At 39.1% G+C, this 24,278-nt stretch overlaps 1 protein-coding gene and 1 pseudogene across 2 annotated transcripts; one reads left to right on the top strand and one right to left on the bottom strand.

Moving 5' to 3' along the window:
- The first annotated feature begins 10 nt into the window (after positions 1-10).
- LOC143531767 (cysteine-rich receptor-like protein kinase 2) lies at positions 11-2,614 on the top strand. Its single transcript, XM_077026997.1, has 5 exons — positions 11-14; positions 104-243; positions 513-637; positions 1,588-1,878; positions 2,284-2,614. The coding sequence occupies exons 1-5, from the start codon at positions 11-13 to the stop codon at positions 2,612-2,614; spliced, it is 891 nt and encodes a 296-aa protein (XP_076883112.1).
- Positions 2,149-23,295, bottom strand: LOC143531766 (homeobox protein knotted-1-like 6; annotated as a pseudogene). Its single transcript, XR_013135080.1, has 5 exons — positions 22,935-23,295; positions 22,375-22,497; positions 21,901-22,012; positions 4,020-4,234; positions 2,149-3,133 (listed from the first exon to the last, which is right to left on the bottom strand). The product of XR_013135080.1 is annotated as a homeobox protein knotted-1-like 6 (transcript).
- Between the last annotated feature and the right edge of the window lie 983 nt (positions 23,296-24,278).

The following is a 24,278-nucleotide window of genomic DNA, read 5'->3' as shown; positions in this document are numbered from 1 at the left end:
TCGTACGCAAATGGGTCAAAATTGTCACTTTACAGTTTTACTAGATAATGAAATGTAGTATTGCATAATATCCCTTTTTTTTTGCATTAATGATTATATTCAGGTTCATATGACACTAAGAAGCTGACAAAGATTCTTAGTGATAGTAGCTTGAACTTCAAGTACTCTACTATTGAGAAAGCAACAAGCTCTTGGGATGATTCTAATAAGCTTGGTGAAGGAGGATTCGGGTCCATATACAAGGTAGTAAGTACCCTGTGACACATTATACATTATCAGTTTTTTTTATTAAACTCTTTAGGGATAATATTAATATAGTTTATATCAGTACCGATGAAAAACATTCCGAATGATGAGACTGCCCTTGAGTAAAAATTAAAATAATAATTATATATTTTAACATATAACATACTGAAACCTCATCATAGGAAGTATCTTATGACACATTATGTATCTTATATCATTTTCGGCCGTCAAGCACTAATTTTAAACAATTTATCGACAATATATAGGGAGTTCTTCCGGATGGAAGAGAGATTGCTGCGAAGAGGCTTTTTTTCAACAACAAATTCAGAGCAGAAGATTTTTATAATGAAGTTAACATGATTAACAGTCTTGAACATAAAAACTTAGTCAGGTTGTTAGGATGCAGTTGTTCGGAGCCCAGAAAGTTTTCTCGTATATGAGTATCTACCTAACATGAGCCTCGATCGCTTCATATTTGGTAAAGACACAACAAGTTAAATATAAAAATCAAAACAAGTTTTAAGGTGGCATTTTTCAGTCCATGATTGGATCGATTTGGGTTATGTTTTACCTCCATTCATGTTGAATAGGGGTAAAAATGTAAATTATGTAAACCATTTAAATGCTTAGTTTACGTATTTTTAATGCATAATACCTCTTAAATCATTTTATTCAAAATATTATACTCTAGAAAACATGTAATTTTTCAAATCATGTTTATTTCACAAAATTTTATAATACAAAACGTGTTTGTTTATCAACCTAACCCGACCCCTTTTGACGGGCATCCAAAGTAACCCGTTTTAACCACTGCTTGTTTTTATATGCTACCCGATCTACTTGTCATGCTCATTTTGCCTTGTGTATGCCTACTGCTTAATCATGCTTCAAACCATACCTTTTCATCAAGAACTCTGTATTCATGAAGTTATTAAAATCGAGCTTTTATTTTATTACAGATGCAATAAAAAGTAAGGAACTAAATTGAGAAAAGAGATTTGAAATTATTATTGGCACAGCTGAAGGTCTTGTCTACCTTCATGAAAATACCAAAAACCGGATTATTCACAGGGATATTAAAGCTTCTAATATCTTATTAGACTTGAGGTTTCGTCCCAAAATAGCTGATTTTGGTTTGGCGAGATCTTTTCAAGATGATTAGAGCCACATCAGCACTGCCATTGCAGGAACACTGTAAGTACTCGGAATTTTGATTCCTCTAATATCGTGGCATTAGAATATATTATTCATATTTTAATTAATCAGTATCAGCCAAACATAAAGGTATCATACTGTAAACATAATGTCATTTCATACAATTTACATTCTTTTAAATTTCAGTGGATATATGGCTCCAGAATATTTAGCCCTTGGTCAGCTAACCGAAAAGGCGGACGTCTACAGCTATGGTATATTGTTGTTGGAGGTAGTTACTGGAATACAGAACAACATAAGTAAAAACTCAGAATACTCAGAAAACTTAGCATCAATTGGAAGTGTCAAACTTCATTTGTTTGATTGTGGTTTTCAAAGGAATTTTGGTGGTTCATATTTGTTGCCTTTATCCTTGCAATACGGGTGGGTCGGGTCGGTAATTGGTCAAACTAGGTTCTGGTCAAAAGGGTCCTTGAGGTGCAAAACAATAAACTCAACCATTATTACATGTTGCAACTTTTAATTTTGTTTTTTCAAGATTGGAGGTGCAAGGGTATTTTTCATAGCGGGTTGGTTGAGCCGAACCGCAAACACATTTTAGTCCCGTCTTTCTCAAACTTTACAAATAATTAGCATGTCAAATATGATTAAAAAAAACTATGTAATATCTTTAAAATGATACAAATTGTTAGAGAAGCTAGTAAGTGCTTAGAATACGTTTTGGGTGACTTGTACCCACTTAACCCGTTTCAAATTTGACCTGTTAAAAATAAAACATAACCCAAATTTTCAAATTTCTCCAAAACAAGCTATCCACAAAATGCAATTTTTTATTTTTTTATTTTTATTTTAACCTTCTGTAATTATTTGTTATAAAAACAGGTATGGAGGCATTTTCAACAAGGTGGAAGAAATCCTTGATCCGAACCTAATGTTCCAAACATCCCCTAACCTCAATTTTAAAAAACAAGCCATGAAAGTGGTACATGTTGGACTCTTGTGCACCCAACAAGCTCCATCATTAAGACCATCAATATCAATGGTACTAAAAATGCTAGCAAAAGATGATGAATCCTTACCTACACCCTCTAATCCTCCGTTTATCGGTGATGATGACATAAAGGAGTTAGAAGAAAAGATACGACCGTATCATGACGATGATGATTCACTTTCGGTTGCTACAGTTTCCCATTATCAATTCTCCCCTAGGTAACACTAATGATCCTTGTAAATTTATATACTTATATATCCATACATATGTACAATACAAGAAGTTCATTTACGTAAAAGTAAAACGGGGTGACTTCAGATGTTATATGTATAAAGATTATCCACATTAACAAGTTCACACAATTTGAAAATGAGTTCATTAGATTTTAACAAGATAACAAGTCATTCTAGCACAGTTAATTAAGTATAGGTTAAAGGCAGTAGTTTGGCATATAATGATTAAATTATTGTAGTTTATGAATATAAGTTGTTTAGTTGAGAATATACATGCATGCATGAATGCATGTAATGTATATGTATATGTATATGTATATATATGTATACATATATGTGTTGTTTAATCATCATAAATATACTGGTGAGGAACAGATAGACCACCCATCATGGCTAACTGCATGCTTTCTGATGGTTTCCAGTGCCGCTTCCGTTGATTTATAAACCAGTTGTTGATTTGCTTTGGATCTAATCCAGTTATTTCCGCTAGCGATATCTTATCACCTTCCTGCATATTCATTTATCGATTATTTCATCATAGATCATAGTCTATCTAATGCAATTAAGCTGGTTAGATTTAAGTAGAAGTCAATAGGACTGGAATTGGTAATTCTAGTCTCATCCCGATTGCAAAACAGTGATCCATTCCATGCGAGTTATTACATGTCAAGTATATATATGCCCGTTAGTTTGTTAAAAGTTGGCCATTGGGGAATTCTATATTCGTACTTGTCTTTATGACTTGACAATTTAAAAAAAAAACTTATTTTTATTATCTAAGAAAACCAGAACAATAAAAATTAAAATTTAGCGAACTGGTGATTCCATTACCCAAAGACAAATAAAGTAGAAAAAAGTATATTTACATATAGGGTTCAGTTAAACGGAGATGTATGTTTCTAGTAATCAGGACAGATATCACTTAACACCATAAACTCCCATACCCGTGAATGTTTTGAGATTCAGGTTGGGGTTTGTTCCTAATTATCCCTATCATTTCAATTATTATAATCTAAGATGTGTCATATGAACATGCCTATTTTAGTTTGAGCTACTAATTAACTTTAGGTTTTGCTAATTCAGTGTATCTTAACTTCATAAGTATTGTTTAACAGGTAACTGCTAATTATTATTTAGTGGGATTATGGGAAAAAGCATCATTAATAAATAATAAAGATTTAGCACTATAAAATAAAATTAGGGTAACAAATTAAGCTATAAATTTATATAAAATATTTAATAAATGGTTATAAATTTTGCAAATTGCTCAAAGTTTCAGTCCATTCAATGTATTGAAATAGGAAGAATCTATAAGTGACAAATGTATATTGTCATGTAAGACCATGTAGAGACAATGCGATAAATACAAGTAGAGACTATATGTAAATACTTACAGCAGGATAAGGCCATTTATAATGTGAACTCCACCAATCAAGTAATGTTTGCCTTGCCTCCTTTGGGAGCTTTCCTTTCTTCTTCTTCTTAGTAAATTCGTTCTTTAAGGAACTTATACGACCTCCAAATTTACGCAACAACATATCCTTCAGTTCCTGGTTCATATCCGTCTCACCTCTACTAACTTCTTCATCTGATGATATGCCACCTTCATCTGAACAAAAATGCCAATTTAATGGCGCATCAATAATTAGTTCGATATTTTTAACAATAATGACAAATGAGTATTTCGACGAAATAGTCACAAATATATATTTATAAACCTATGCTACGTGGGTCTGTTACTCATTTTCAGTCGCAAATGACCATTCACGATTAATTTTCGACACAAAATGATGGTCACGATAATCTGTTTTGTAATAGTATATAGATAACACCCTAACTTAATTATTATGTAACGTTTATTGTACACTTTATCTCACTCGCACATGCTAAAGCCATGTATCTTTGATCAAGACATTATACGTAAATAAACCGATGTGAGTTAAAAAGAGGAGCGGTAACGGTTACATAACCATATCATGTATTACATTGAAAAAAATAAAATGATACAAGTGTTCATACGATTATGATAGTTACTTATTTAAAGCTGGTTATGTAACTTTGCATATATATGGTATGTTTGTACTCATAAAATCTCAACAAAGATTTTTTGTTTCGAATATTTGCTAAACTAAGCACCTAAATTGAAATGTTTTTAGGATTGTGATGGTGAATATGGTGGGAAATTAAGACGATGATATGATAATGTTTGTGTTGGGGTAAGGACAAGTCTTGGTTTGGTCGTTTCAATGTCAGTATGTACGAAAGGCTAAAGTGATGGTGATGGTGATGGTGATGGTGATGGTGATGGTGATGGTGATGGTGATACATAGATACCCCACCAATATCAACAGATAAAAGTGTCAGTCACCACCAATATATAACATTCATGAACCCCTATCTTTATTCTAACGTTGACACACGAACAACACTAATTTCACCTTTCTCCTAAAGTACAAACCATACAAATCCATCACTTTCTACATGTTACTTTTGTACATATATTAAGAGTATCATAATCATTGAGTAACAACTCGTATTTTACTATTCTATTCCCTCTGTACGTTGATTTTTTTGATATATTTAACGAGCACATGTGACAGTGAATGTACGGCGGTATATGCTCATATACATAGAGCATTAAATATGATTGCATACATTTTAATAAGGCAACGAATGTTATCGTATATGTTGATTAATTTCCCTTTCTCCTAAAGTACAAACTATATAATTCCATCCATCCATCTCCATCACTTTCTACATGTTACTTTTGTACATATATTACGAGTATCATAATCATAAAGTTACAACTCGTATTTTACTATTCAATTCCCTATGACGTTGATTTGATGTATTTAGCGAGCACATGGGACATCGAATGCACGACGGTATATGCTCATATACATGGAACATTAAATGTGATGGCAATATGACATACATTATAGCAGCGAATGTTAGCGTATATGTTGATTTGTTTGATAGAGTGATGTGATCGGAGAGAAGGGGCGTGTATTGTATAATGCCCATAAAAGAGAGACTAGACCATTATTGAAGAGGTAGGTCCCAGCAGAGCCCAGTTGGACCCGCAAGACTCACCTTGAACAGGGACGTCTGCGCGGTTGGACCCGCAAGACTCCTTAAACAGGGACGTCTGCGCAGTTGGACCCGCAAGACTCATCTCGAAGAGGGACGTCTGCGCAGTTGAACTCGCAAGACTCACCTAGAGGGACGTCTGCGCAAAGACCAACTGGATCCGCTGGACCAACCATGCTCAGAGACGCGACGTCCTTACGCGCAGTACGTAAGCTGTTCCCGCAGGAAAAGCCTCTCAATGGTGACGTACTCCGCCTGTTCCCGCAGCTACGGATACTAGCCATCAGGGAAGGCTACCCGCACAGCAAGGCTACACGCACAAGGCACTAACTCTCAAATAATTCAGTAGTCACATGAAGAGGGAATGAGCAAGCCGGGAATACTCCCGCCCAAAGCCGGGAAAACTCCCGCCCAAATGAGCCAGTCCGTACGCTACTGGAGGATCTTTTGTACTATACCTGCCAAGGTATGGACAAAAGATCTGACCAAAGCTGCGACAGCTCACTGACAACAGTACGACGAGCAGCACGCTCTAGTACTTAATGTCACTATCAGCCGCTGCCTACTCACCAACCCTTGTCGTGGCATGTACATAGCCTGCAGTTGGTGGAAAAGGAATAGTACACAGCCGGCCATGTCACTATCAGCCGCTGCCTACCCACCAACCACCAGCACGGCACGTGCGTAGCCCACAGTTGGTAGAAAAGGAATATTATACAGCCGGCTGTACCTTCTTGGACACCTACCTTCGGCTATAAATACTCCAACACCTTGGAACGGTATCATCATCTTCTCTCTAGCTATTTCTCTTAATATACACTTATATTCAAGAGCAATCTAGTCTGATTCTCACGCCGGAGGGTGGTCACAAGGAGGTACCCCCCCCTTCTCAGTGACGAGCTCACGGTGTCTGTTTTGCAGGTCACCAGAAGAATAACCATCTTGCCGGACCTAATCTTGCCGGACCTAACCCTCGTGGGAAACATCTATTTAATCCCCAGATTATCCGTAGTCTGCCGGGGTCGATTAGTGTTTCTTCATTGGCGCCATCCGTGCATAAAAGCTAGAACTAATTTTTTTTCAGTTTTTTCAAAACTTCTGGAAAGATGGTTAAGGTTACTCCGTTGCCAAGGCCAACGAGCGACCAAGAAACTCCGGTAACCACGACCCCAGCTACTGGGGGGAACACCGGCGACTACACAAATTTTACGAACACTACCCCGGTTACCCAAACCAGGGCAAGTGCAGTAAATTTTACGAACAATACCCCGGTTACCCAAGCCGGGGCAAGTGCAGTAAACAATCATCCCCTGGGATTCATTGATACCCAGGTAGAAAGACAACAGACGAGGCCCCCCGCCAAACACTTGAACAAGTTAAAGCGTGGGCGGAAGCACGTCAGAAGGAATTCCAAGCTGAGTTGGACGAACACTTACGTTCCATCCAACAGGCTGACGAATTTGGAAGCACTCGACAACAGCTCAACATGAGCAGTGAGTGCGAGTATTCGGACGATGATCGGGATGAATCCGACACCGACGCAAACCCTCGCCATAGGGCGAAAGGGAAGCGTAAAGAAACGAACTTCCAACCGAGAAGGAATTTCGAAGAAACCTTCAAACCAAGGAACGCGGGGGGAAACCCACGTGACTTCTCCAAAACCTTTAGACCAACTGCTGCAAATGCGGGAACGTCCAAGTTTGCAAGGGACATTGCGGAAACAATCGCCCCGAGAAGTGCCAAACAGATGTCCAACATCGGCACTTATGATGGTATATCCGACCCAGACGATCATTTGAACAGATTCATAGCGGGGGCAACCGTCAGCAACTGGACGGAACCCACGTGGTGTTATATGTTCCAGATGACGCTGGTTGGAGCAGCCAGAGCGTGGTTTGACCGTCTACCGGTCCACCACATCTACGATTGGGCGGACTTCCAGCAGAAGTTCAGCCAACACTTCAGTCAACAAAGAAAGTATACCGAAGAGCAATGGACGATCCTCAACTGCATCCGAGAGGAAGATGAGTCTTTACTAGACTTCATCACGCGCTTCAATTCAAAGAAGCTAAGTCTGGGCACTATTAGCGAAGATCTTGTTCGCGCTGCTTTCATCCAGGGCGCGAAGGACCCAGAGCTCATCCGCACCTTAACGGGTAAAGACGGCATGCCATCCATGTGGGATGCCATCATGACAGCAGCTAAACGCTTCCCGGAAACGGAAAAGCAACTGGGTAGAGATCTTCCCCAGAGCACAAACCTCTACACCCAGAAAACAAGAGAAAACAACGTCCTCACCGCCCGACTAAACAAAAAGAGGAAGCTAGGCATTTGGCAGTCAAGGGTAAACTTTGACACCTCATCCGGCTCTCGCCCTCAGTTAGGCGGAAAGGATAACATGCAGTCGTCGAACCGGAACTCCAGATGGACGCCACTCACCAAAAGCGTCACCGAGATATTCGCCACCGAGAGGCTCCCATGGCCAGAGGCTCCAATTATCCGACAGCGTCCAAACGCTGATCAAAGCAAATTCTGTGACTTCCACAGGACAAGAGGCCACACCACCGAGGAATGCTTAGACTTGAAGGACATCGTCGAAGCATTTGTCAGAGATGGGAAACTCACGCACCTCGTGGCGTAATGAATGCTGAGCAGGCTAATGCGTGTATAACCCCAGTTGGGGAAAACACGAATGAAACTGCAGCTTCAATGTTGGAGACTACATACTGCGTAAACAACGAGATTCCGAACCAGGTGAATATCGGCTCGAAAGGCTCGATGACACCCCCATCCCAAGAACATGGAAGGGAGTTCAATTACACAGGTTGCATGTAGATCAATTCCAAACTTGTAAAGAAAAGGCCCAGAGCCACTTCTAATGGAAATGATTCTCCTTACCACATTGACGCTGATGGTCTTACATTTATACTTATGAACTTTCCAGACTGATATGCCGGTATTCACCGCTTAAATAAGTGGGGAAGTAAGTCGTTGCGTGTGGACGGCGGCAAAACCCGCATAAACACAAAAAACGGCAAACCTTCACGCAGGTCAGTTATAGGTGAAGATTGGTCATCCCACTAAATGAAAGTGACGGTCCTACCCGCACAATCATGAGAGGAAACTGAACACTAACCTATTGACAACCGCGCGTCGAACGGTTAACTTATTCAAAACACTTGGAAAATTGCTAAGTTAAACTAAAGTATGCACGAGCGAATCATATATTGTTTATGCGGCAAAACAAGTGCCAAATTAAGCTATAATATGCATGAGCAAGTCATATAACGTTTATAAAGCAAGTTATCCAGTGAAATTGGTGGTCCTACCCACACAAACATTTATATTTCATATAAAATTCAAACATTAAAAAAATGGCCTGGTATCTACCCGCCTACAGAAACATAAATCTGTCCTAACGGTGGGAAGGGATCTCAAGGTTCAAACTTCAGGACCACTCCCTCCAAACCCACTTGTACCCGCACCATCAGTTGGCTGTGGCGGTTCAAGGAAAGTCTTGAGAATGGTTAGCCCATCATCAGCAGCAGCAATTTCGTTCACCTTCTCCACCACCGGATGCGGGAAGGCAGCATACTGGTTCACTGCTTGGTCATAGGCAGCTTCAGTGTCTACGTCATAAAGAGGGAAGTTGGAAGGCGGGATGCCCTTCTCGAACCCCAGACCAAGCAAGAAACCAGCCTTTTCCCCATCCTCATAGGAAGCGTTGAGGGCTGCTCTCATGGCATCGTCATAAGATGTGTTCGTGAAGATCCGATGCACAACCTACAAGGAAAAATACAAAGTATCAAAACCTTTTCTAAGTACAAAGAAAAGCGTAAAGATATTATGAAGCTACGCACCTGCGACAACGCTTCTCGTAGAAGCCATTCCTTGGTGATCAGAGCCTCCTGGAGGGCAGCTTGAGCTTGGTTACGGGCGCGTTCATTTTTGTTAAGGTTGGCAAGCAACACTTCCTTAGCAGCAGCCTCTTCAACGCCCTTTAGCTTACGCTCAATGTGGTCAAGCATACCCCTCTGATCCAAGATCTCTTGGAGCTTCTTGGCGTCTTCCATGGCCAAGGCATTATGAGCCTGCTGGAGCCTCTCTAGTTTGGCTTTAAGCTCCTCATTTTCAGCGCGCAGAGGCTCAGCAACAGCTTCAGCTTTGGTGGCCCTCTCAGTCGCGTTCCGCGCAGTTTCCTTAGCCAACCTAAGCTGTTCGTTAACAGCTTGAGTAGCCTTGGAACGAGCCTCGAGATGGGCCTGAACTTCAACCTCGAGGGCCTTGAAGGCCTTTTCCTTCTCCGCAGCAACGGCGGAAAGTCTCCTGTTCTCCTCCCGGATGGCCCGCGCCTGAGCCACTTCTTGGTTACGCGTCGCCTTTAACTTGTCGTTTTCACAACAAAGCAACTCGACGCGCGGCTGCATCCGGGCAAGGAGAATCCGAAGCTCATTTGTCAGCCTACCCACCTGGTAGCTAGACATTGCTTCCCCCAACGCGCCACTTGGGGCCGCGTGACGCGCCCACTCGACGCAGTCTACAGCCGTCTGAAGGGTTGTTCCCCGGTGGATGTTCCACCGTGGAACATACACCTCATTGGAATCCGAAACTGCAAAAACAAAAAGCAGTTAGGAAAAGATGATAAATATATATATATATATATATATATATAATAAAAAGGCCAAAATAACCCTACGCACCTGTAGGGTCAACAACAGGCCGGTAGCCGCCGAACCCATCACCCGAACCTAAGGGATATCCATCCAAGAGGTCAGGCAGATGGGAAGGAGGCAGAGATTGGCTAGAAGCCCCAACCCTGAACATACCTGCTGAACCGGCCGGGGACGAGGTAGTCGCCGGTGCCGGAGGCACGGTTGAAGCCGCCGTGGTAGAGACCATCGGAGATGAACTCACTGGAGGTGAACTCACAACCGTGGCCTCCGCTGCGGAGGAACCCGCAGAAACAATCACTACCGGCTCAGTGAAGGATGCAGTGAATATGGCACTGACAGCCGGCGGAGAGGACGTTACAGTTGGAACAGTTGCCTCAACGGGATGAGCAACTGAACCAATGCTGCAAACAGGCGCAGCTGCCTGGGTCATCGCCTCGGGTAGGTTGACCAAACCTACCGTCGTGGGTCCAGAACTGCTCCTTCCCGCATCACTTTGGAATGCGGTTACATCCACGCCTGCATGAAGACAAGATATTAAAAACAATGGCGAAAACAATTGCGGGTAAGATAAATAAAAAGTACTTACGAGTTTTCTTAATCTTGAAGGTTCTGACGGGCGGGGACGAACCCGATGGAACTGGCCTCTTCACGCCAGTCACCGTCGTAGAACTTGGTCGCGCGGAGGTGGCAGCTGTCTCAACCTCCGACACAGTTGTCTCACCACCACCAGGGTTCCTCGCCGCCTCCTCACTTTCGGTCTCCGACTCAGACCGGTTCCCCTGATCGGCAGTGGAGGCAACCTTCACCTTGCCCTTCACGCCGGCAGCTTTCTTCCTCACGAAGAAAGGACCGTCTGCGGATTCCTCATCCGAAGACAAAATTAGAGAAACTCCAGCAGAGGTTTGAGCATGAAGAGGGCGAGGGTTAATGAAACCCTTACCTGGCCGCGTGGCGCTCAGAATCTCGTGGCCCGGCGGGTAGACCTCCACGAACCTATCCGCCGTTTGCTCCAAGATGGGCAACTCGTTCTCGTCGAGAGCACGAGTACCCAGCCGAGTGGGAGCACCGCTCTCACGCGGTTGCAGAAGCGACTGCAAATTGTTCCCCTCTGAAAATAAACAGAAAAGCAGTTAGAAGAAAAACCCTAAATCAGCAAAAAGATACGAAGCATACCGTAAGGGATAGAGTTCAAACCGTATTCGAGGACGATAGGAATCTGTGGCGCCTCTGCCCCAGCATCCTTCCATACCCGGCTCATCCCAAGCATCACCATCCCAGACTCCGCAAAGCGGTAAACCGGAGTCTGGATCTGGGAGATCTTGGCGATCCATTCCGCCTCTTGGTAATTGGAGGCGTGAAGGCTAGGGAGCGCCTTCCCGTTCTTGAACGTCATCGCAATGGGGACGACGCGAGCGGAGACATAGAAAAACTCCCGCTTCCAAGAACGAAGAATGCGCTCGGTAGCGCAGATCTTCAAACCCTTGATCCGATTGACCAAGGTATACCAGCCCTGGATGCACCTCCAGGAGTAGAAGGTCATCAGGCGGTCGACGCGGGGCTCAACGCCCAGAATATGGCACACCCATTCAAAATGGCGAACCTTTGCGATCGCCATCGGGTGCACCTCCGTTAAGTGTACACCGTGTCTCTCCAAAACACGGTACACAAACTTCGTCAATGGGAACCTGAGATTCCCATAGATGAAGAATGCAGCATACACCCCTATCTTGCCCTTGGGGGCATTGTACACCGTCTGGTGAGGCTCAGGAAACTCAGGCTCGAAGGGCTCGAGCATGAACTTCCTGACGATGTACTGATAAACGTCGACGGAAAGAGCACACTGGCACTCCCCAGCAGTACTCTTATCTTCCTTGTCAGACGTCGGGTTCTCGATGTACACGTCGGACTCCTCGGCAATAGCCTCAGGATCACGAATGGAAGACATGTTTCGGATGATGGAAAGAAGAACGATTTCAGGAGAATGCTCGACAAAAGTTGAGTATTCGCCGGAAATCGCTTAGAAGATGAAGTGAAACTGTGAATTGAGATGCATCCTCTCCTCCCGTTATATACTCATCGCAATGAATGCGATGAATTTAATGCGGGAGAGACGGAAAAGCGCAGGTGCAATGAAACTATGACACGTGGAAAAAGCAAGCTGGCAACAGCTGTTGACAGGACGCGCGCCGTAAACTTCGCGCCCACGCGCCCACGCGCCTGAAAAAGCGTCTGGAATGACCATATACTGTCACGTCACCATAACTTCATGCACGTCCTGAAACTGTCAGAAGAAACCGTCAGACCACGCTGACGTCCCTTCAACGGTTAGACTGTTCTTATCCTTTCACCAACTCTTCGAATTTCAAAAAAAATTCAAAAAGATTCAAAAGTAAGCGGGACTATACCCCCTTACCTTGGCAACCAAGTAACTATAAGACAGGTGCGGGTACAGTGTCAAGGCAAAACCCTTCACATACTTAGCACCTGCAGGGAATTGAAGCCAACAATACCTTGGAAGTAAAGTAACTATAAGACGAGTGCGGGTACAGTGTTAAGGCAAAACCCTTCAATACTTAGCACTCGCAGGGAATTGAAACCAAGAAGGATCTTCTAGGCCATGCTTGCGGAAACGGAAATAACATCCCCGCATAGCGGGAACGTTGAAAACTAGATTGTTTGAAGCTCCAAGATGGAATTGGTTGTTTAACATAATTGATCACTATGTTTAAAACTACCAAAACCTCATGGAGAATCTACACAAGTGGAACTCAACGCTCCTGACTTGCGAGGAGGTTACAGACCTACCCGCATCATACCCAAAGATCAAGCAGAAAAGTCGGGAATTTCTGCACGTGACATTAGGACTTCCGCGGGAAGAATCCCCATGGAAAACCTTAAAACTAACCCCTTTTCAAAACCCCTTGCTTAAGTCTAAAAGTTCACCTCAATTATTAACAATTCATGAGAAGAACATTGGACTGGGGGGACTTGAAGAGGTAGGTCCCAGCAGAGCCCAGTTGGACCCGCAAGACTCACCTTGAACAGGGACGTCTGCGCGGTTGGACCCGCAAGACTCCTTAAACAGGGACGTCTGCGCAGTTGGACCCGCAAGACTCATCTCGAAGAGGGACGTCTGCGCAGTTGAACTCGCAAGACTCACCTAGAGGGACGTCTGCGCAAAGACCAACTGGATCCGCTGGACCAACCATGCTCAGAGACGCGACGTCCTTACGCGCAGTACGTAAGCTGTTCCCGCAGGAAAAGCCTCCCAATGGTGACGTACTCCGCCTGTTCCCGCAGCTACGGATACTAGCCATCAGGGAAGGCTACCCGCACAGCAAGGCTACACGCACAAGGCACTAACTCTCAAATAATTCAGTAGTCACCTGAAGAGGGAATGAGCAAGCCGGGAATACTCCCGCCCAAAGCCGGGAAAACTCCCGCCCAAATGAGCCAGTCCGTACGCTACTGGAGGATCTTTTGTACTATACCTGCCAAGGTATGGACAAAAGATCTGACCAAAGCTGCGACAGCTCACTGACAACAGTACGACGAGCAGCACGCTCTAGTACTTAATGTCACTATCAGCCGCTGCCTACTCACCAACCCTTGTCGTTGCAAGTACATAGCCTGCAGTTGGTGGAAAAGGAATAGTACACAGCCGGCCATGTCACTATCAGCCGCTGCCTACCCACCAACCACCAGCACGGCACGTGCGTAGCCCACGGTTGGTAGAAAATGAATATTATACAGCCGGCTGTACCTTCTTGGACACCTACCTTCGGCTATAAATACTCCAACACCTTGGAACGGTATCATCATCTTCTCTCTAGCTATTTCTCTTAATATACACTTATATTCAAGAGGAATCTAGTCTGATTCTCACGCCGGAGGGTGGTCACAAGGAGGTACCCCCCCCCCCCTTCTCAGTGACGAGCTCACGGTGTCTGTTTTGCAGGTCACCAGAAGAATAACCTTCTTGCCGGACCTAACCCTCGTGGGAAACATCTATTTAACCCCCAGATTATCCGTAGTCTGCCGGGGTTGATTAGTGTTTCTTCAATTATCTTTTAACTTACCTTGATGATTAGCAATTAACTTCAAAAGCTTTAACATAAAATCATCAAATAATTACTTATATACCTGAAAAACATATCGCCTCGCTACGATAAAAATGGTGTTTTGTGAGACAATGACACATCATAAGATATAAAAGTGGTTATCCGCTAGTAGTGTAAGTGTTACTTTAATTCTTTGTATTCATGTTCCGAGATTTATGTCTAAAACTCGATAGCTGTGATATTTTTCAAGCATGATCTTGTTTCAGACCCATCTAGTTTATCATTTATTAGTATAACTACATTTTATATATATACACAAATATATATATATACACACACACAATTTGAACTTCATATTATACATAGGTAACATACTATTTAGTTATTTTATTATAAGTTTATATATAATAATACTTACTATGTAATTTCCTTTATATAAAAAAAATTATTATATTAATACGAATTAGACTCGTGAAAGTAGTCAAACTCAATATATGAAACATGGCTCGATTTCATCTACATCCTTACTAAACATAAAAAGTGTATAAATTCAATATGTAAAGCTCCATAATAAAGGAAAAATGTTTGAACTTTTTTAACTTTTCTAAAACGTTCTTTACAAAATACAACTAAAATAAAATAAAATAAAAATCACTAATTAAAACCTAGTCTACAATCTATAAATAAAAATTTAATACTGGTTACTATAGTATCCTATTATATGATCACTAAAAACCCCGTGTCACAAGACAACTCTCACTCTAGTAGTGCATTTTGCAAAAGCTTAATGGAAGTGGAAAAGGAAAAGTTGAATGCAATGCCAACCGTTTGTCCTAACATTAAATTTTGCATGTTCTATGTAAAGTAATCATAAAGTGTCGTAGTCTCATGTATGTTGTAGTAAACTAATTAAACCAGTAGAATAACATCAAAACAGTGCACCTGACCAGGCCTGTCCTATTCACATGTCCTATTCAATTCCAACACACTCTCATTCTCCCACCACAACTATAAAATCCAAAATACTGAACAATGAAACGTGTAGCCCACAAGAGCACGCGTGTAACGGCGAGTTTTTGATATATGTGTGGCTCAGAAAAGTGATAATACAATGGTTGTGGTTCCGTAGACATGTAGATGTGAAACCGAACTTAGAAGGTTTTGCTGCCAGAAAACGTCGCTAGAGATGCGTATGTATAAAAAAATTAAGGAAAGGAAAAAGGGATATCAAGTCTTTTTTATCTCTTATGTCATGAATGTACAACAGTATAAATAGAAATAAGAACTAAACCCTAATACAAATTAACACTAGCGGGACTAAACCCTAAGACCACCCGCATCGCAGCCATCATATCCTTACACCCTATGTCGTGAGGCATTGAGGCATCAACAATTTGCGGGTGCCGCCCTTAGCTAGGTGCAGGCTAAGTGCGGCACAAACCATTTTATTTCCTCTTACACAAATATTGAGAAAGATGTGTACGGTAGCGTTGGGGTAAAAATGTGCTTAACTAAAAAGGTTGATGTGTTATGTTGATTGATAAGTCTGTATGTGAGAAGAATTGGTCTTACCTGAATTAATACTAGTGATGAGACCACCATCATACCAAAAAATAACGAAACCAAAACGAGTGGAGGTATAAACCAAATATTGACAGATTATGTTGGTTTGGTACCAGTTGATACCAAAATAAGTGAAAAATATCGAAACTAAAAGGTATTAAAACTGGAAACATGAAAAAACGAATATAAGTGCCATTGGTGTTCATTTGATATCAGTTTGATACGTTACCTATATTCGACAAAAAGTGCACACCCTAATGTGTAGTATATATACAAGTAGTGGTGAAGCCATTCGTTAGTATAAAAACAATTCGTTAGGGTTTGAAATTTTTAAAACCAAAAACTGACTGGAAGTTAGTACAAAAACCGACTATAAAACCAAACCGAATACCAGTTTTACGGTTTTAAACCAAACCATAAGCGTGCGAGTGGGGGAGTATGTGTGACAGACAATAGGGGGTAGTGGTTGGGGTGCATTGATTGATTGCTCAACACACAAAAAGCAAACAAAAGAGAAAATAACATGCAGCGGAAACCACGGAAGACCATGTGAGAAAGTTGTTTTAGACCACCCGTTGTATCCGGGGACTGCTTTGCCCATATATTATCTTCTAGAACTATGTTAGTCAAGATTCACTCCAACTAAATTATTATTATGACGTGGCCACCAAACACTGTACATAAAAAAGTTGATATAAGCTAATTAAAATAAAATTGTGGGAGGGTGTAAGAAATATTTGCTTTTTAATGGTTGTAAATTGATCTAGGGATGAAATAGGTCAAGTGAAAAACTAATCCAGATAAGGCTATATAATGTGTGATGGACAGATGTCCTTCGCCGCCTCAGCCCGACCATTTGGGTGTTAAACACCGCAATGAATCTAATGAGGGCGTGTTGGAGGCATGGGTAGGTGGAATTGGTGATGGTGTTTGCATGTTTAGACGTTTAGTTAATTTCATTGACCAATCATAATAATACTTTCTTAATATGGCTAGTAGAATAAATTCTACTTGCATGACATCGACGTAACATTATTTTTACACGTTTTTTTTTATAAAATCGTATGTGTCTAATGTGAAAAAAGTCAGTAAAAGATGGAGACTTAACAAATAGACACTTTGAATATTATTAATAATAATATATCCTTAAGAACAAGAGTTCTTCTCATAGACGTAAATGATAAATCAGTAATTAAGTAGACGTGAGCCAATTTGCAAACGTTAAATAAGGTTTAGACTAGTTTATATCGCCCACAAGTAAACGGGCTAGGTAGGTAGCTAGTGATGTATACTTTCATAGGTTATGTAGGTGAGCCCTACATGCATCATAAATAATTGAGAATCCAGTCGTATCTAATCTATTGTCTCAGACTAGTCCACTTGCCACCCTCTCTTCCCAATCCCTATCCATACATTCTCTTTCCAGTTTACCAGACCACCCCATACTACAATTATTATTCATCTCATTTATTTTTCTAAATGTTTTGCAGTTAAGGTCAAACAGTCAAAGCTTGTTTTTTTTCCACCAAAAATCGGATATTATAAATACAACTATAATACCTGATAAATCTCATCTGTAACAAAGTTATTCGTAGGTATAAAAAAGATAGGATGTAAGCAAACCATATATCAATATTAGAGGATAGAGAGAGACTATTTCCGTGAGACTCTCATAAAAATATCAAGTAAATTAAGTTCAAGAAAACTAGGGTTTAATAAAATTAAAAGCTGGCAAAATTGGATAATGGCAACGGGTAGTTTTCGAAGCCACGGAAGGGACGGTAGATGTGGAAAAGAGAGGAGATGTTGCGAAAGTGACGAGGTGAGAGGGAGGGTCTATAAGAGATATCCTTACGACGAGTGACAACACATTCAATGGCTATCTACGTGACTACTATCATTACTCTTGACTTATTGAAAACCAGAAATCAAGTGTTTCCTATTGTAGCATATGAAACGAAGAACATGTTTGATGAACATAGTTGTGAAATACCTTTAATGGTTATCGGTCACATTGTGCCCTGCTTGTGGTGCGCGCATATAATGTATATATGTGTGAACCCTCGGGTGGGCAAAAGTAAAATTGCACTAATTTTGACGTTATTTTACTAATCTTGTGAAAATAACGTTAAAAGTGATGGAAGGTTAATCAGGCATCATGTGGTGGCGTTGATAGTCGAAAGATAAGGGTACATGCACCAATCAGCCAGCGTCCCGATGATTGAGTGCTATGTGCCTTATGTCCAAGGCTTGATGCAAAACTAGTATAGAGCCGGGGGTCTCACCGGAAGCAGCCTCTCTATCCCCATGGGGTAGAGGTAAGGCTGTCTACATCTTACCCTCCTCAGACCCTACCATAGCTTTGCTATTGGTGGGATATACTGAGTACGATGATGATGATGATGATGATGGTTATCGGTCACATCATATTATTTGAAAATTGTGTAGCATTAGGCTATCTGATGTAGACGTCGTGAAAGGGCGGGCTACAACAATAGCGCAGCGGGTGGGCATTAAGGGGTCGATGTGAAAGGGCTCGTGGGAGTGAGGATGGGGATGATTTATCTTTTTATTTTTCTACGATTAAATAATATGCAACTCAATAATTTGCCTTCACTTTAACCCAATATCATGTTTCACATAGGGCGTAAAAAAGATTTAATTACTAAAAAGTTCATCTTGTTTTCAAACTTATTAATATTCAATATACACACACACACGAAGACTTATTTATTAGATTTTATGGTTTGGAACAACGTAGATAATTTTTCTAGAATCTTATCTTATATAGTTATTTTTATTTGTCTAAGAAAACATGTGCCATAATAAGCTAAAGTTTGACTTTTTATAGTTGGAGAACTATTGCAACGTTTAATAGAAAAGACACAACCCTTCGTCAAAATATTGCTAGTTAGCATTTAAAATGGTATCCAGTTTTGTGCTGGCCATGAACAGTAACTGTATCAATAGATCACAGTTACTACTTGTTCATAGTAGGATCACAATTACCGCTTATCTATAGTAAAATCATAACACAAGTACTCCTAATAATAGTTCTCATATAAACCAAGCGACCTGGTTAGACCAAAAACAGTTTCCAAAAGTTGTATACATGGTAAGTAAATATAGTGAATCAATAACCATAAAATGTATTTTGCAGCTCCTTGAGCAAGTGTGCATTACATATCTTTTAACTTGTATCAATATTCATTCTTATGTCCCTTTGAATATCCTAGGTAAATTGAGTTTACCTAAATGACATTTAATAACAATAAATTACAAACAAATTTTCTAAAGTTTAAAGCTTTATTTTCAAGGATTTTATAGAAAAAAATAAAATAAAACACTCAAAAGACTACTATAAATGTGTAACATACCTAAATATAGTGCTATGTTTAATTAGAACGTCTAAAAATCAACTCAATAAGAAGATTCAAACGCATAAAAAAAATAAAATATCTTACTCATGTGTCAAACATCACACATATATTAGACATATGAATAAACATATATACCATTACTTTTTTAACAACATGGCTACATGACCAAAAACAATCTACGCATATGATTATATTCCTTAACTGCACGGAATAAATGAAATAAAAGAATCTTAAAAAGTGAACGAATATTAGCTTCTACAAATTGTAAAGCACAAGTTAACATGTACTTGCAAACATATATATAATTATAGTTGCCAAGCAACCATCAAAAATCTTTCATTTATGATCTACTAAAAAAGTGTCTTAACGTAAATCAGAAATATATTTTCAAAATAGAGATGTTATATCCAGACACCAACCTATCAGAGCCTATACGAGACGTATAGATACAAAGATGTCAGACTTACTCTAATGCCTAACGCTTATATGAAGCATATAGGCCTATATGAAGCCTATATAAATTGTATAGACGCATATATATACAAAGGTGTCATGCCTACTCTATGTGTGTTCTATGAGATTCTTGCCTCGCTATACTCTGGAGGACGTAACCGCTGATCGTATAAAAAAACAAAAATTAGGGTATGCTTTTTTAGAATTTATTATGAAACTATATTAATAGTTATGCATTTTTCAATTATAAAACATAAAAATAATAAATATACGACACATATAACGCTATATGACTTTTATATGTGTCTATATGACATGTATAACTCTATACGAGTCGTATAATTTACGGATTGACGTATCCTAACACACTTTATCATCTATATGATTAGAATAGGCCTATACAAATCATACAAATTAACATATGTCTTGTTATAAAAGTCAGGTGTCTTTAACAACGCATGCACTAAAATATTTTGTGAGAACATCAAAAGCTGCCAAATTAGCTTGTTGACAAACACCAGAATTCTTTCTGACCAAGATGCTTACTAAATCAGTTTTTTATTAATTATTACATTTTGGTATAGTACAGTAGAAAAGTATTTAAAGTTGTCTACTATGAACAACTAATTAGTAGTTAAATAATTAATCACCAATCGAGAAGTTTAAAAAACAAACTGAAAGCTGATAGAACTCAAAGCAAATTGTACTTTGTTCAATTAAGTAATAATATACGGATCAGATCTCCTGAGAAAAAGAATAGAGGCCAAAAACCTGAAACAACAAGTACAGCATATTAAACCTTAAAGTAAGCTTCTTTAGGAAAGTTGATTCCTGTACTTCTCGGATTTGGTTAAGATAAATCAACTTCTATTAAATAAGCATTTTTTTTACCAATGCTTTCCATTTTTTTCATTTTACCCTTTCATGTAAATTTTCCCTTAACAAGTTTTCGTGGTTATAAGAAATAACACATGTAAAACTTAAAAATAAATTACTCATTCAAAATATTCAAACATCTAGTATAACACATGTTCTAATAGAGATCCAATAAAATATCGACAAAACCAGCTAAGTCATTAAAATTACTTGTTAATTATAGGCAAAATATAGACAGTAGCATCAAGAATACTTTGTTACTGTTAACTACTAAATGGTCCGTAATTCCAACCTAATGTGCTATATTTCTTGTAGTGATGTGATGTAAACGGCAGATAATAATAATAATAACCTACCAAACACAAACAATTATATAACACTTGTTCAACACATTGCTAGCATTATTTATAATCACAAAGTTAGGCAGAAACATGGGTGAAAATTTGTCGAGATGCACTTGAGCAACATGTGATCGGCTCGTGAAAAGATTGAATCCAGCTAAATCCAAACGGAGATGTTATTTAAAAAACAAAATCGAGCCAACTTCATACACCGAGTTTGATTAGGCTCACAAACGTACTACTTATACAATAATAATAATAATAATAATAATAATAATAATATTACATAGTAAATATTACTAATATAAATAACAAAATTATCTATATATATAACTGTAAATCTGTATAACCATACAAAGATTTTAAACAATAAGTAGATAGTACATGAGTTTGAGTTTATAAATTAGTTAGAAACATCTTTATATACATAATCCAAATTAAGTTAAGCACAAAACACTTTCAAGTTAAACCCTAATTAGCATATATCTTATGATCATACTTGTATTTGTTATGTACAAATTAAATAAATATGTTTATGCATATATAATAATAAACTACTCCAATATTAGTTATACGATCGATATGACCATCTTGAATAAACACAGCAACATATCTAAGAAATAACATATATATTATTGAACTACTACAAACTAGCCTTTAATTTTCATGTGATATTATTATCTACTGTTCTAGATAACACTATATACCTAGTCAGATAAAGTTATCTCATATCTGGCTTCTGCGTACGAGTCAAACTCATGAGCAAAAAGTGTAGGTGCTTATGCAATCGTGCGCCAAACTAACAAGTGCAGAAAAAAGGAGATGATATTGTACGCACCTATGCTGAGATTACGGAGTTGCGATTCGACGTTGCCGAGGAACGTTGCAGCTTCATCAAAAGGCCTTGAGAGATCAGATTTGTACTTAGATAATAATATGCAAAAGGTTTCCTACATGAAAATCAATCAAATATTAAATCAACCAGTTCAAATAATTTATTTTATGTAACAACTTCATGTAGGTCCGAATCCTATTGATTCTTTTTTCAGGCGATCGGAAAACAAAGAAATAGTTAATCTATTCAAGATAATTACGTATTTACAAAAAACCATCTCAATTCATCCTATTTCATTAGATTCAGGATGTGATATGATTCCAAAGGATGAACCAGATATGGACAGTTCCAACAAGATTTCATTCTTAAGTGTTAAGGAGATCGATTGGCGCAAATACAAATTCAAATAATTTATCATATGTAGTCAATTAATTGATAACGCATTTTTGGTAAGGAAATCAATCAATCGAAACGAACCATGAACTCGTCGAGCTCGGGATCCAGCCCTAAGTAAGTAGAGGTGGTTGCGTTTCGTCTACGAATGTCGTTATCCTGACGGATATCGTCTAGCAAACACGCGATCTCTGGTGGAGCACCTACCTGTATAAATGTTATTCACTTATTCATCAAGACAACAAATTATGATAGTACGTATTATACTAGTAGATAGTCTGTCACACAAAGCAGCGGAAATTTGATTAAGACATAAAACATTGAACGCTATTTTACAATTACTAAACTGAAATATATATACTTACAAGCATAATAGTATATATACTGATCTAAAACCATCTAGGTCAAAGTCGACTTGAGACTAGACGAAAACACAGGAAAATTAACTGATAATTTGAGTGCGTGCGTTGATCGTCACAAAGTAAACGTTTTTAACAAAACCGACTTGGAAAATTTGTACAATAAATAATATTTATTATTAGTATCGTTACTAATAAATAAATTATCAATATGTCCAAAGAGTAAAAGTGACGAAGAAAAAGCTAGCTTTAGAGAAAACGATCGAAATAGTTTATGTAGAAAACCTTTTGGCAATCGATGTAAGCGTCGATTAGCTTCGAGAACGAAGGATGAGACACGAATCGTATCATCATCATCATCATTAGCTTTATCATCACGTTGTCGATTGAATTTAGGAAGAATATAATTAATAATCTGTTTATGAGCCGTTTCAACGTCCGTAACTGAATCAGTTACAACTGACGCAGCTACCGATGATAACAAATCATCTGATCCGCATAACGGCCAGTAGTGATCAACGGACGATTGGAAACCGAGATTATTATTATTCTCCGGAATCAGGTTGTAGTTTTCTTCAGGTGGGATATTCGCGTAACCGGATGTCGAATGGAAGCCGTACATTTCTTCCAAAACAACCGAACCGATCGATGTCACGCAACGATCAAAGAGGAGTTTGATAGAAGGGGTGATAGGTTAGTGCGGGTGTGTATTTATGTATGTATGTGAGTGGAGATGAAGACTTTAGGTTTTTTCTTTTTTTTTTCTTTTTGCTTTAGCTTACTTTAGTTAATGAATGTTATGTGATGATTAATTATTTAGAAAATTTTCAAAATAGTCCTTTTAGGAGAGAGAAATTAAAAAACAGTCCTAAATTTTAACATATTCTTAAAATAGCCCATCTAATTTGGACTGAGTAGACGAGATCTAAAAAAATCCTCCGGCCAATAAAATTTAGACAAATGTCAAAATCCGACGAGATTTTAAAAAATATTGGGGGACCAGTCCATACTTCCTAATAAAAGTTCTTGAAAAAATACAGTCTTGCCAGACGATCTTTTAATGTTTCTTAACGAGTCCCCACAACTTCCAAAAACATGGGAAAATGTGTCTTCAAATTCAGTCTTTCAAGACGCATTTAGGGTGAATTTATACCAAGAAGACGAGTTTGTAGTTTATTTCTTATGTGTTTAAATTTAGTCTAGACCTTCAAAATTTATTTATATTCCGTCTATACCGACAATATAGTATGAGATTCCGTCTTTTCCGACATGATCATTCAAAGAATACACATGAGTTGTCTTCATCATCTTCCACTTCATACCACCCTAAACCATCCTCTCATACCACTCTAAACCTTATCTTCCATGGATTTTGACAATGCTGTTGTTTGTTATGGTGGTAATTGGCAAACCGGTAACGGAATGTATGATTATGTTCCAATAAACTGTAAACGGGGATGTGTTAGTCTTGTTTCAAACATTAACCATTCCAAGTTAATTGATTTACTTGAAGCTCGGTTTAAGGTAACACACATTTCCCGATTATCATACAAGTTCTCATCGTACTCGTATCCGGGTACCACAATATTTTCAAAAATATGATCCCCTTCGTTCAAATTTTTCAAGTAA

The sequence above is a fragment of the Bidens hawaiensis genome, unplaced genomic scaffold (genome assembly GCF_021521415.1).
Source record: "Bidens hawaiensis isolate Kalapana, Puna unplaced genomic scaffold, B.hawaiensis_p1.1 tig00009224_1, whole genome shotgun sequence".
Lineage (NCBI taxonomy): Eukaryota > Viridiplantae > Streptophyta > Magnoliopsida > Asterales > Asteraceae > Bidens > Bidens hawaiensis.
The sequence above is the reverse complement of the archived record's forward strand: the minus strand, read 5'-3'. Positions and strand labels throughout refer to the sequence as shown.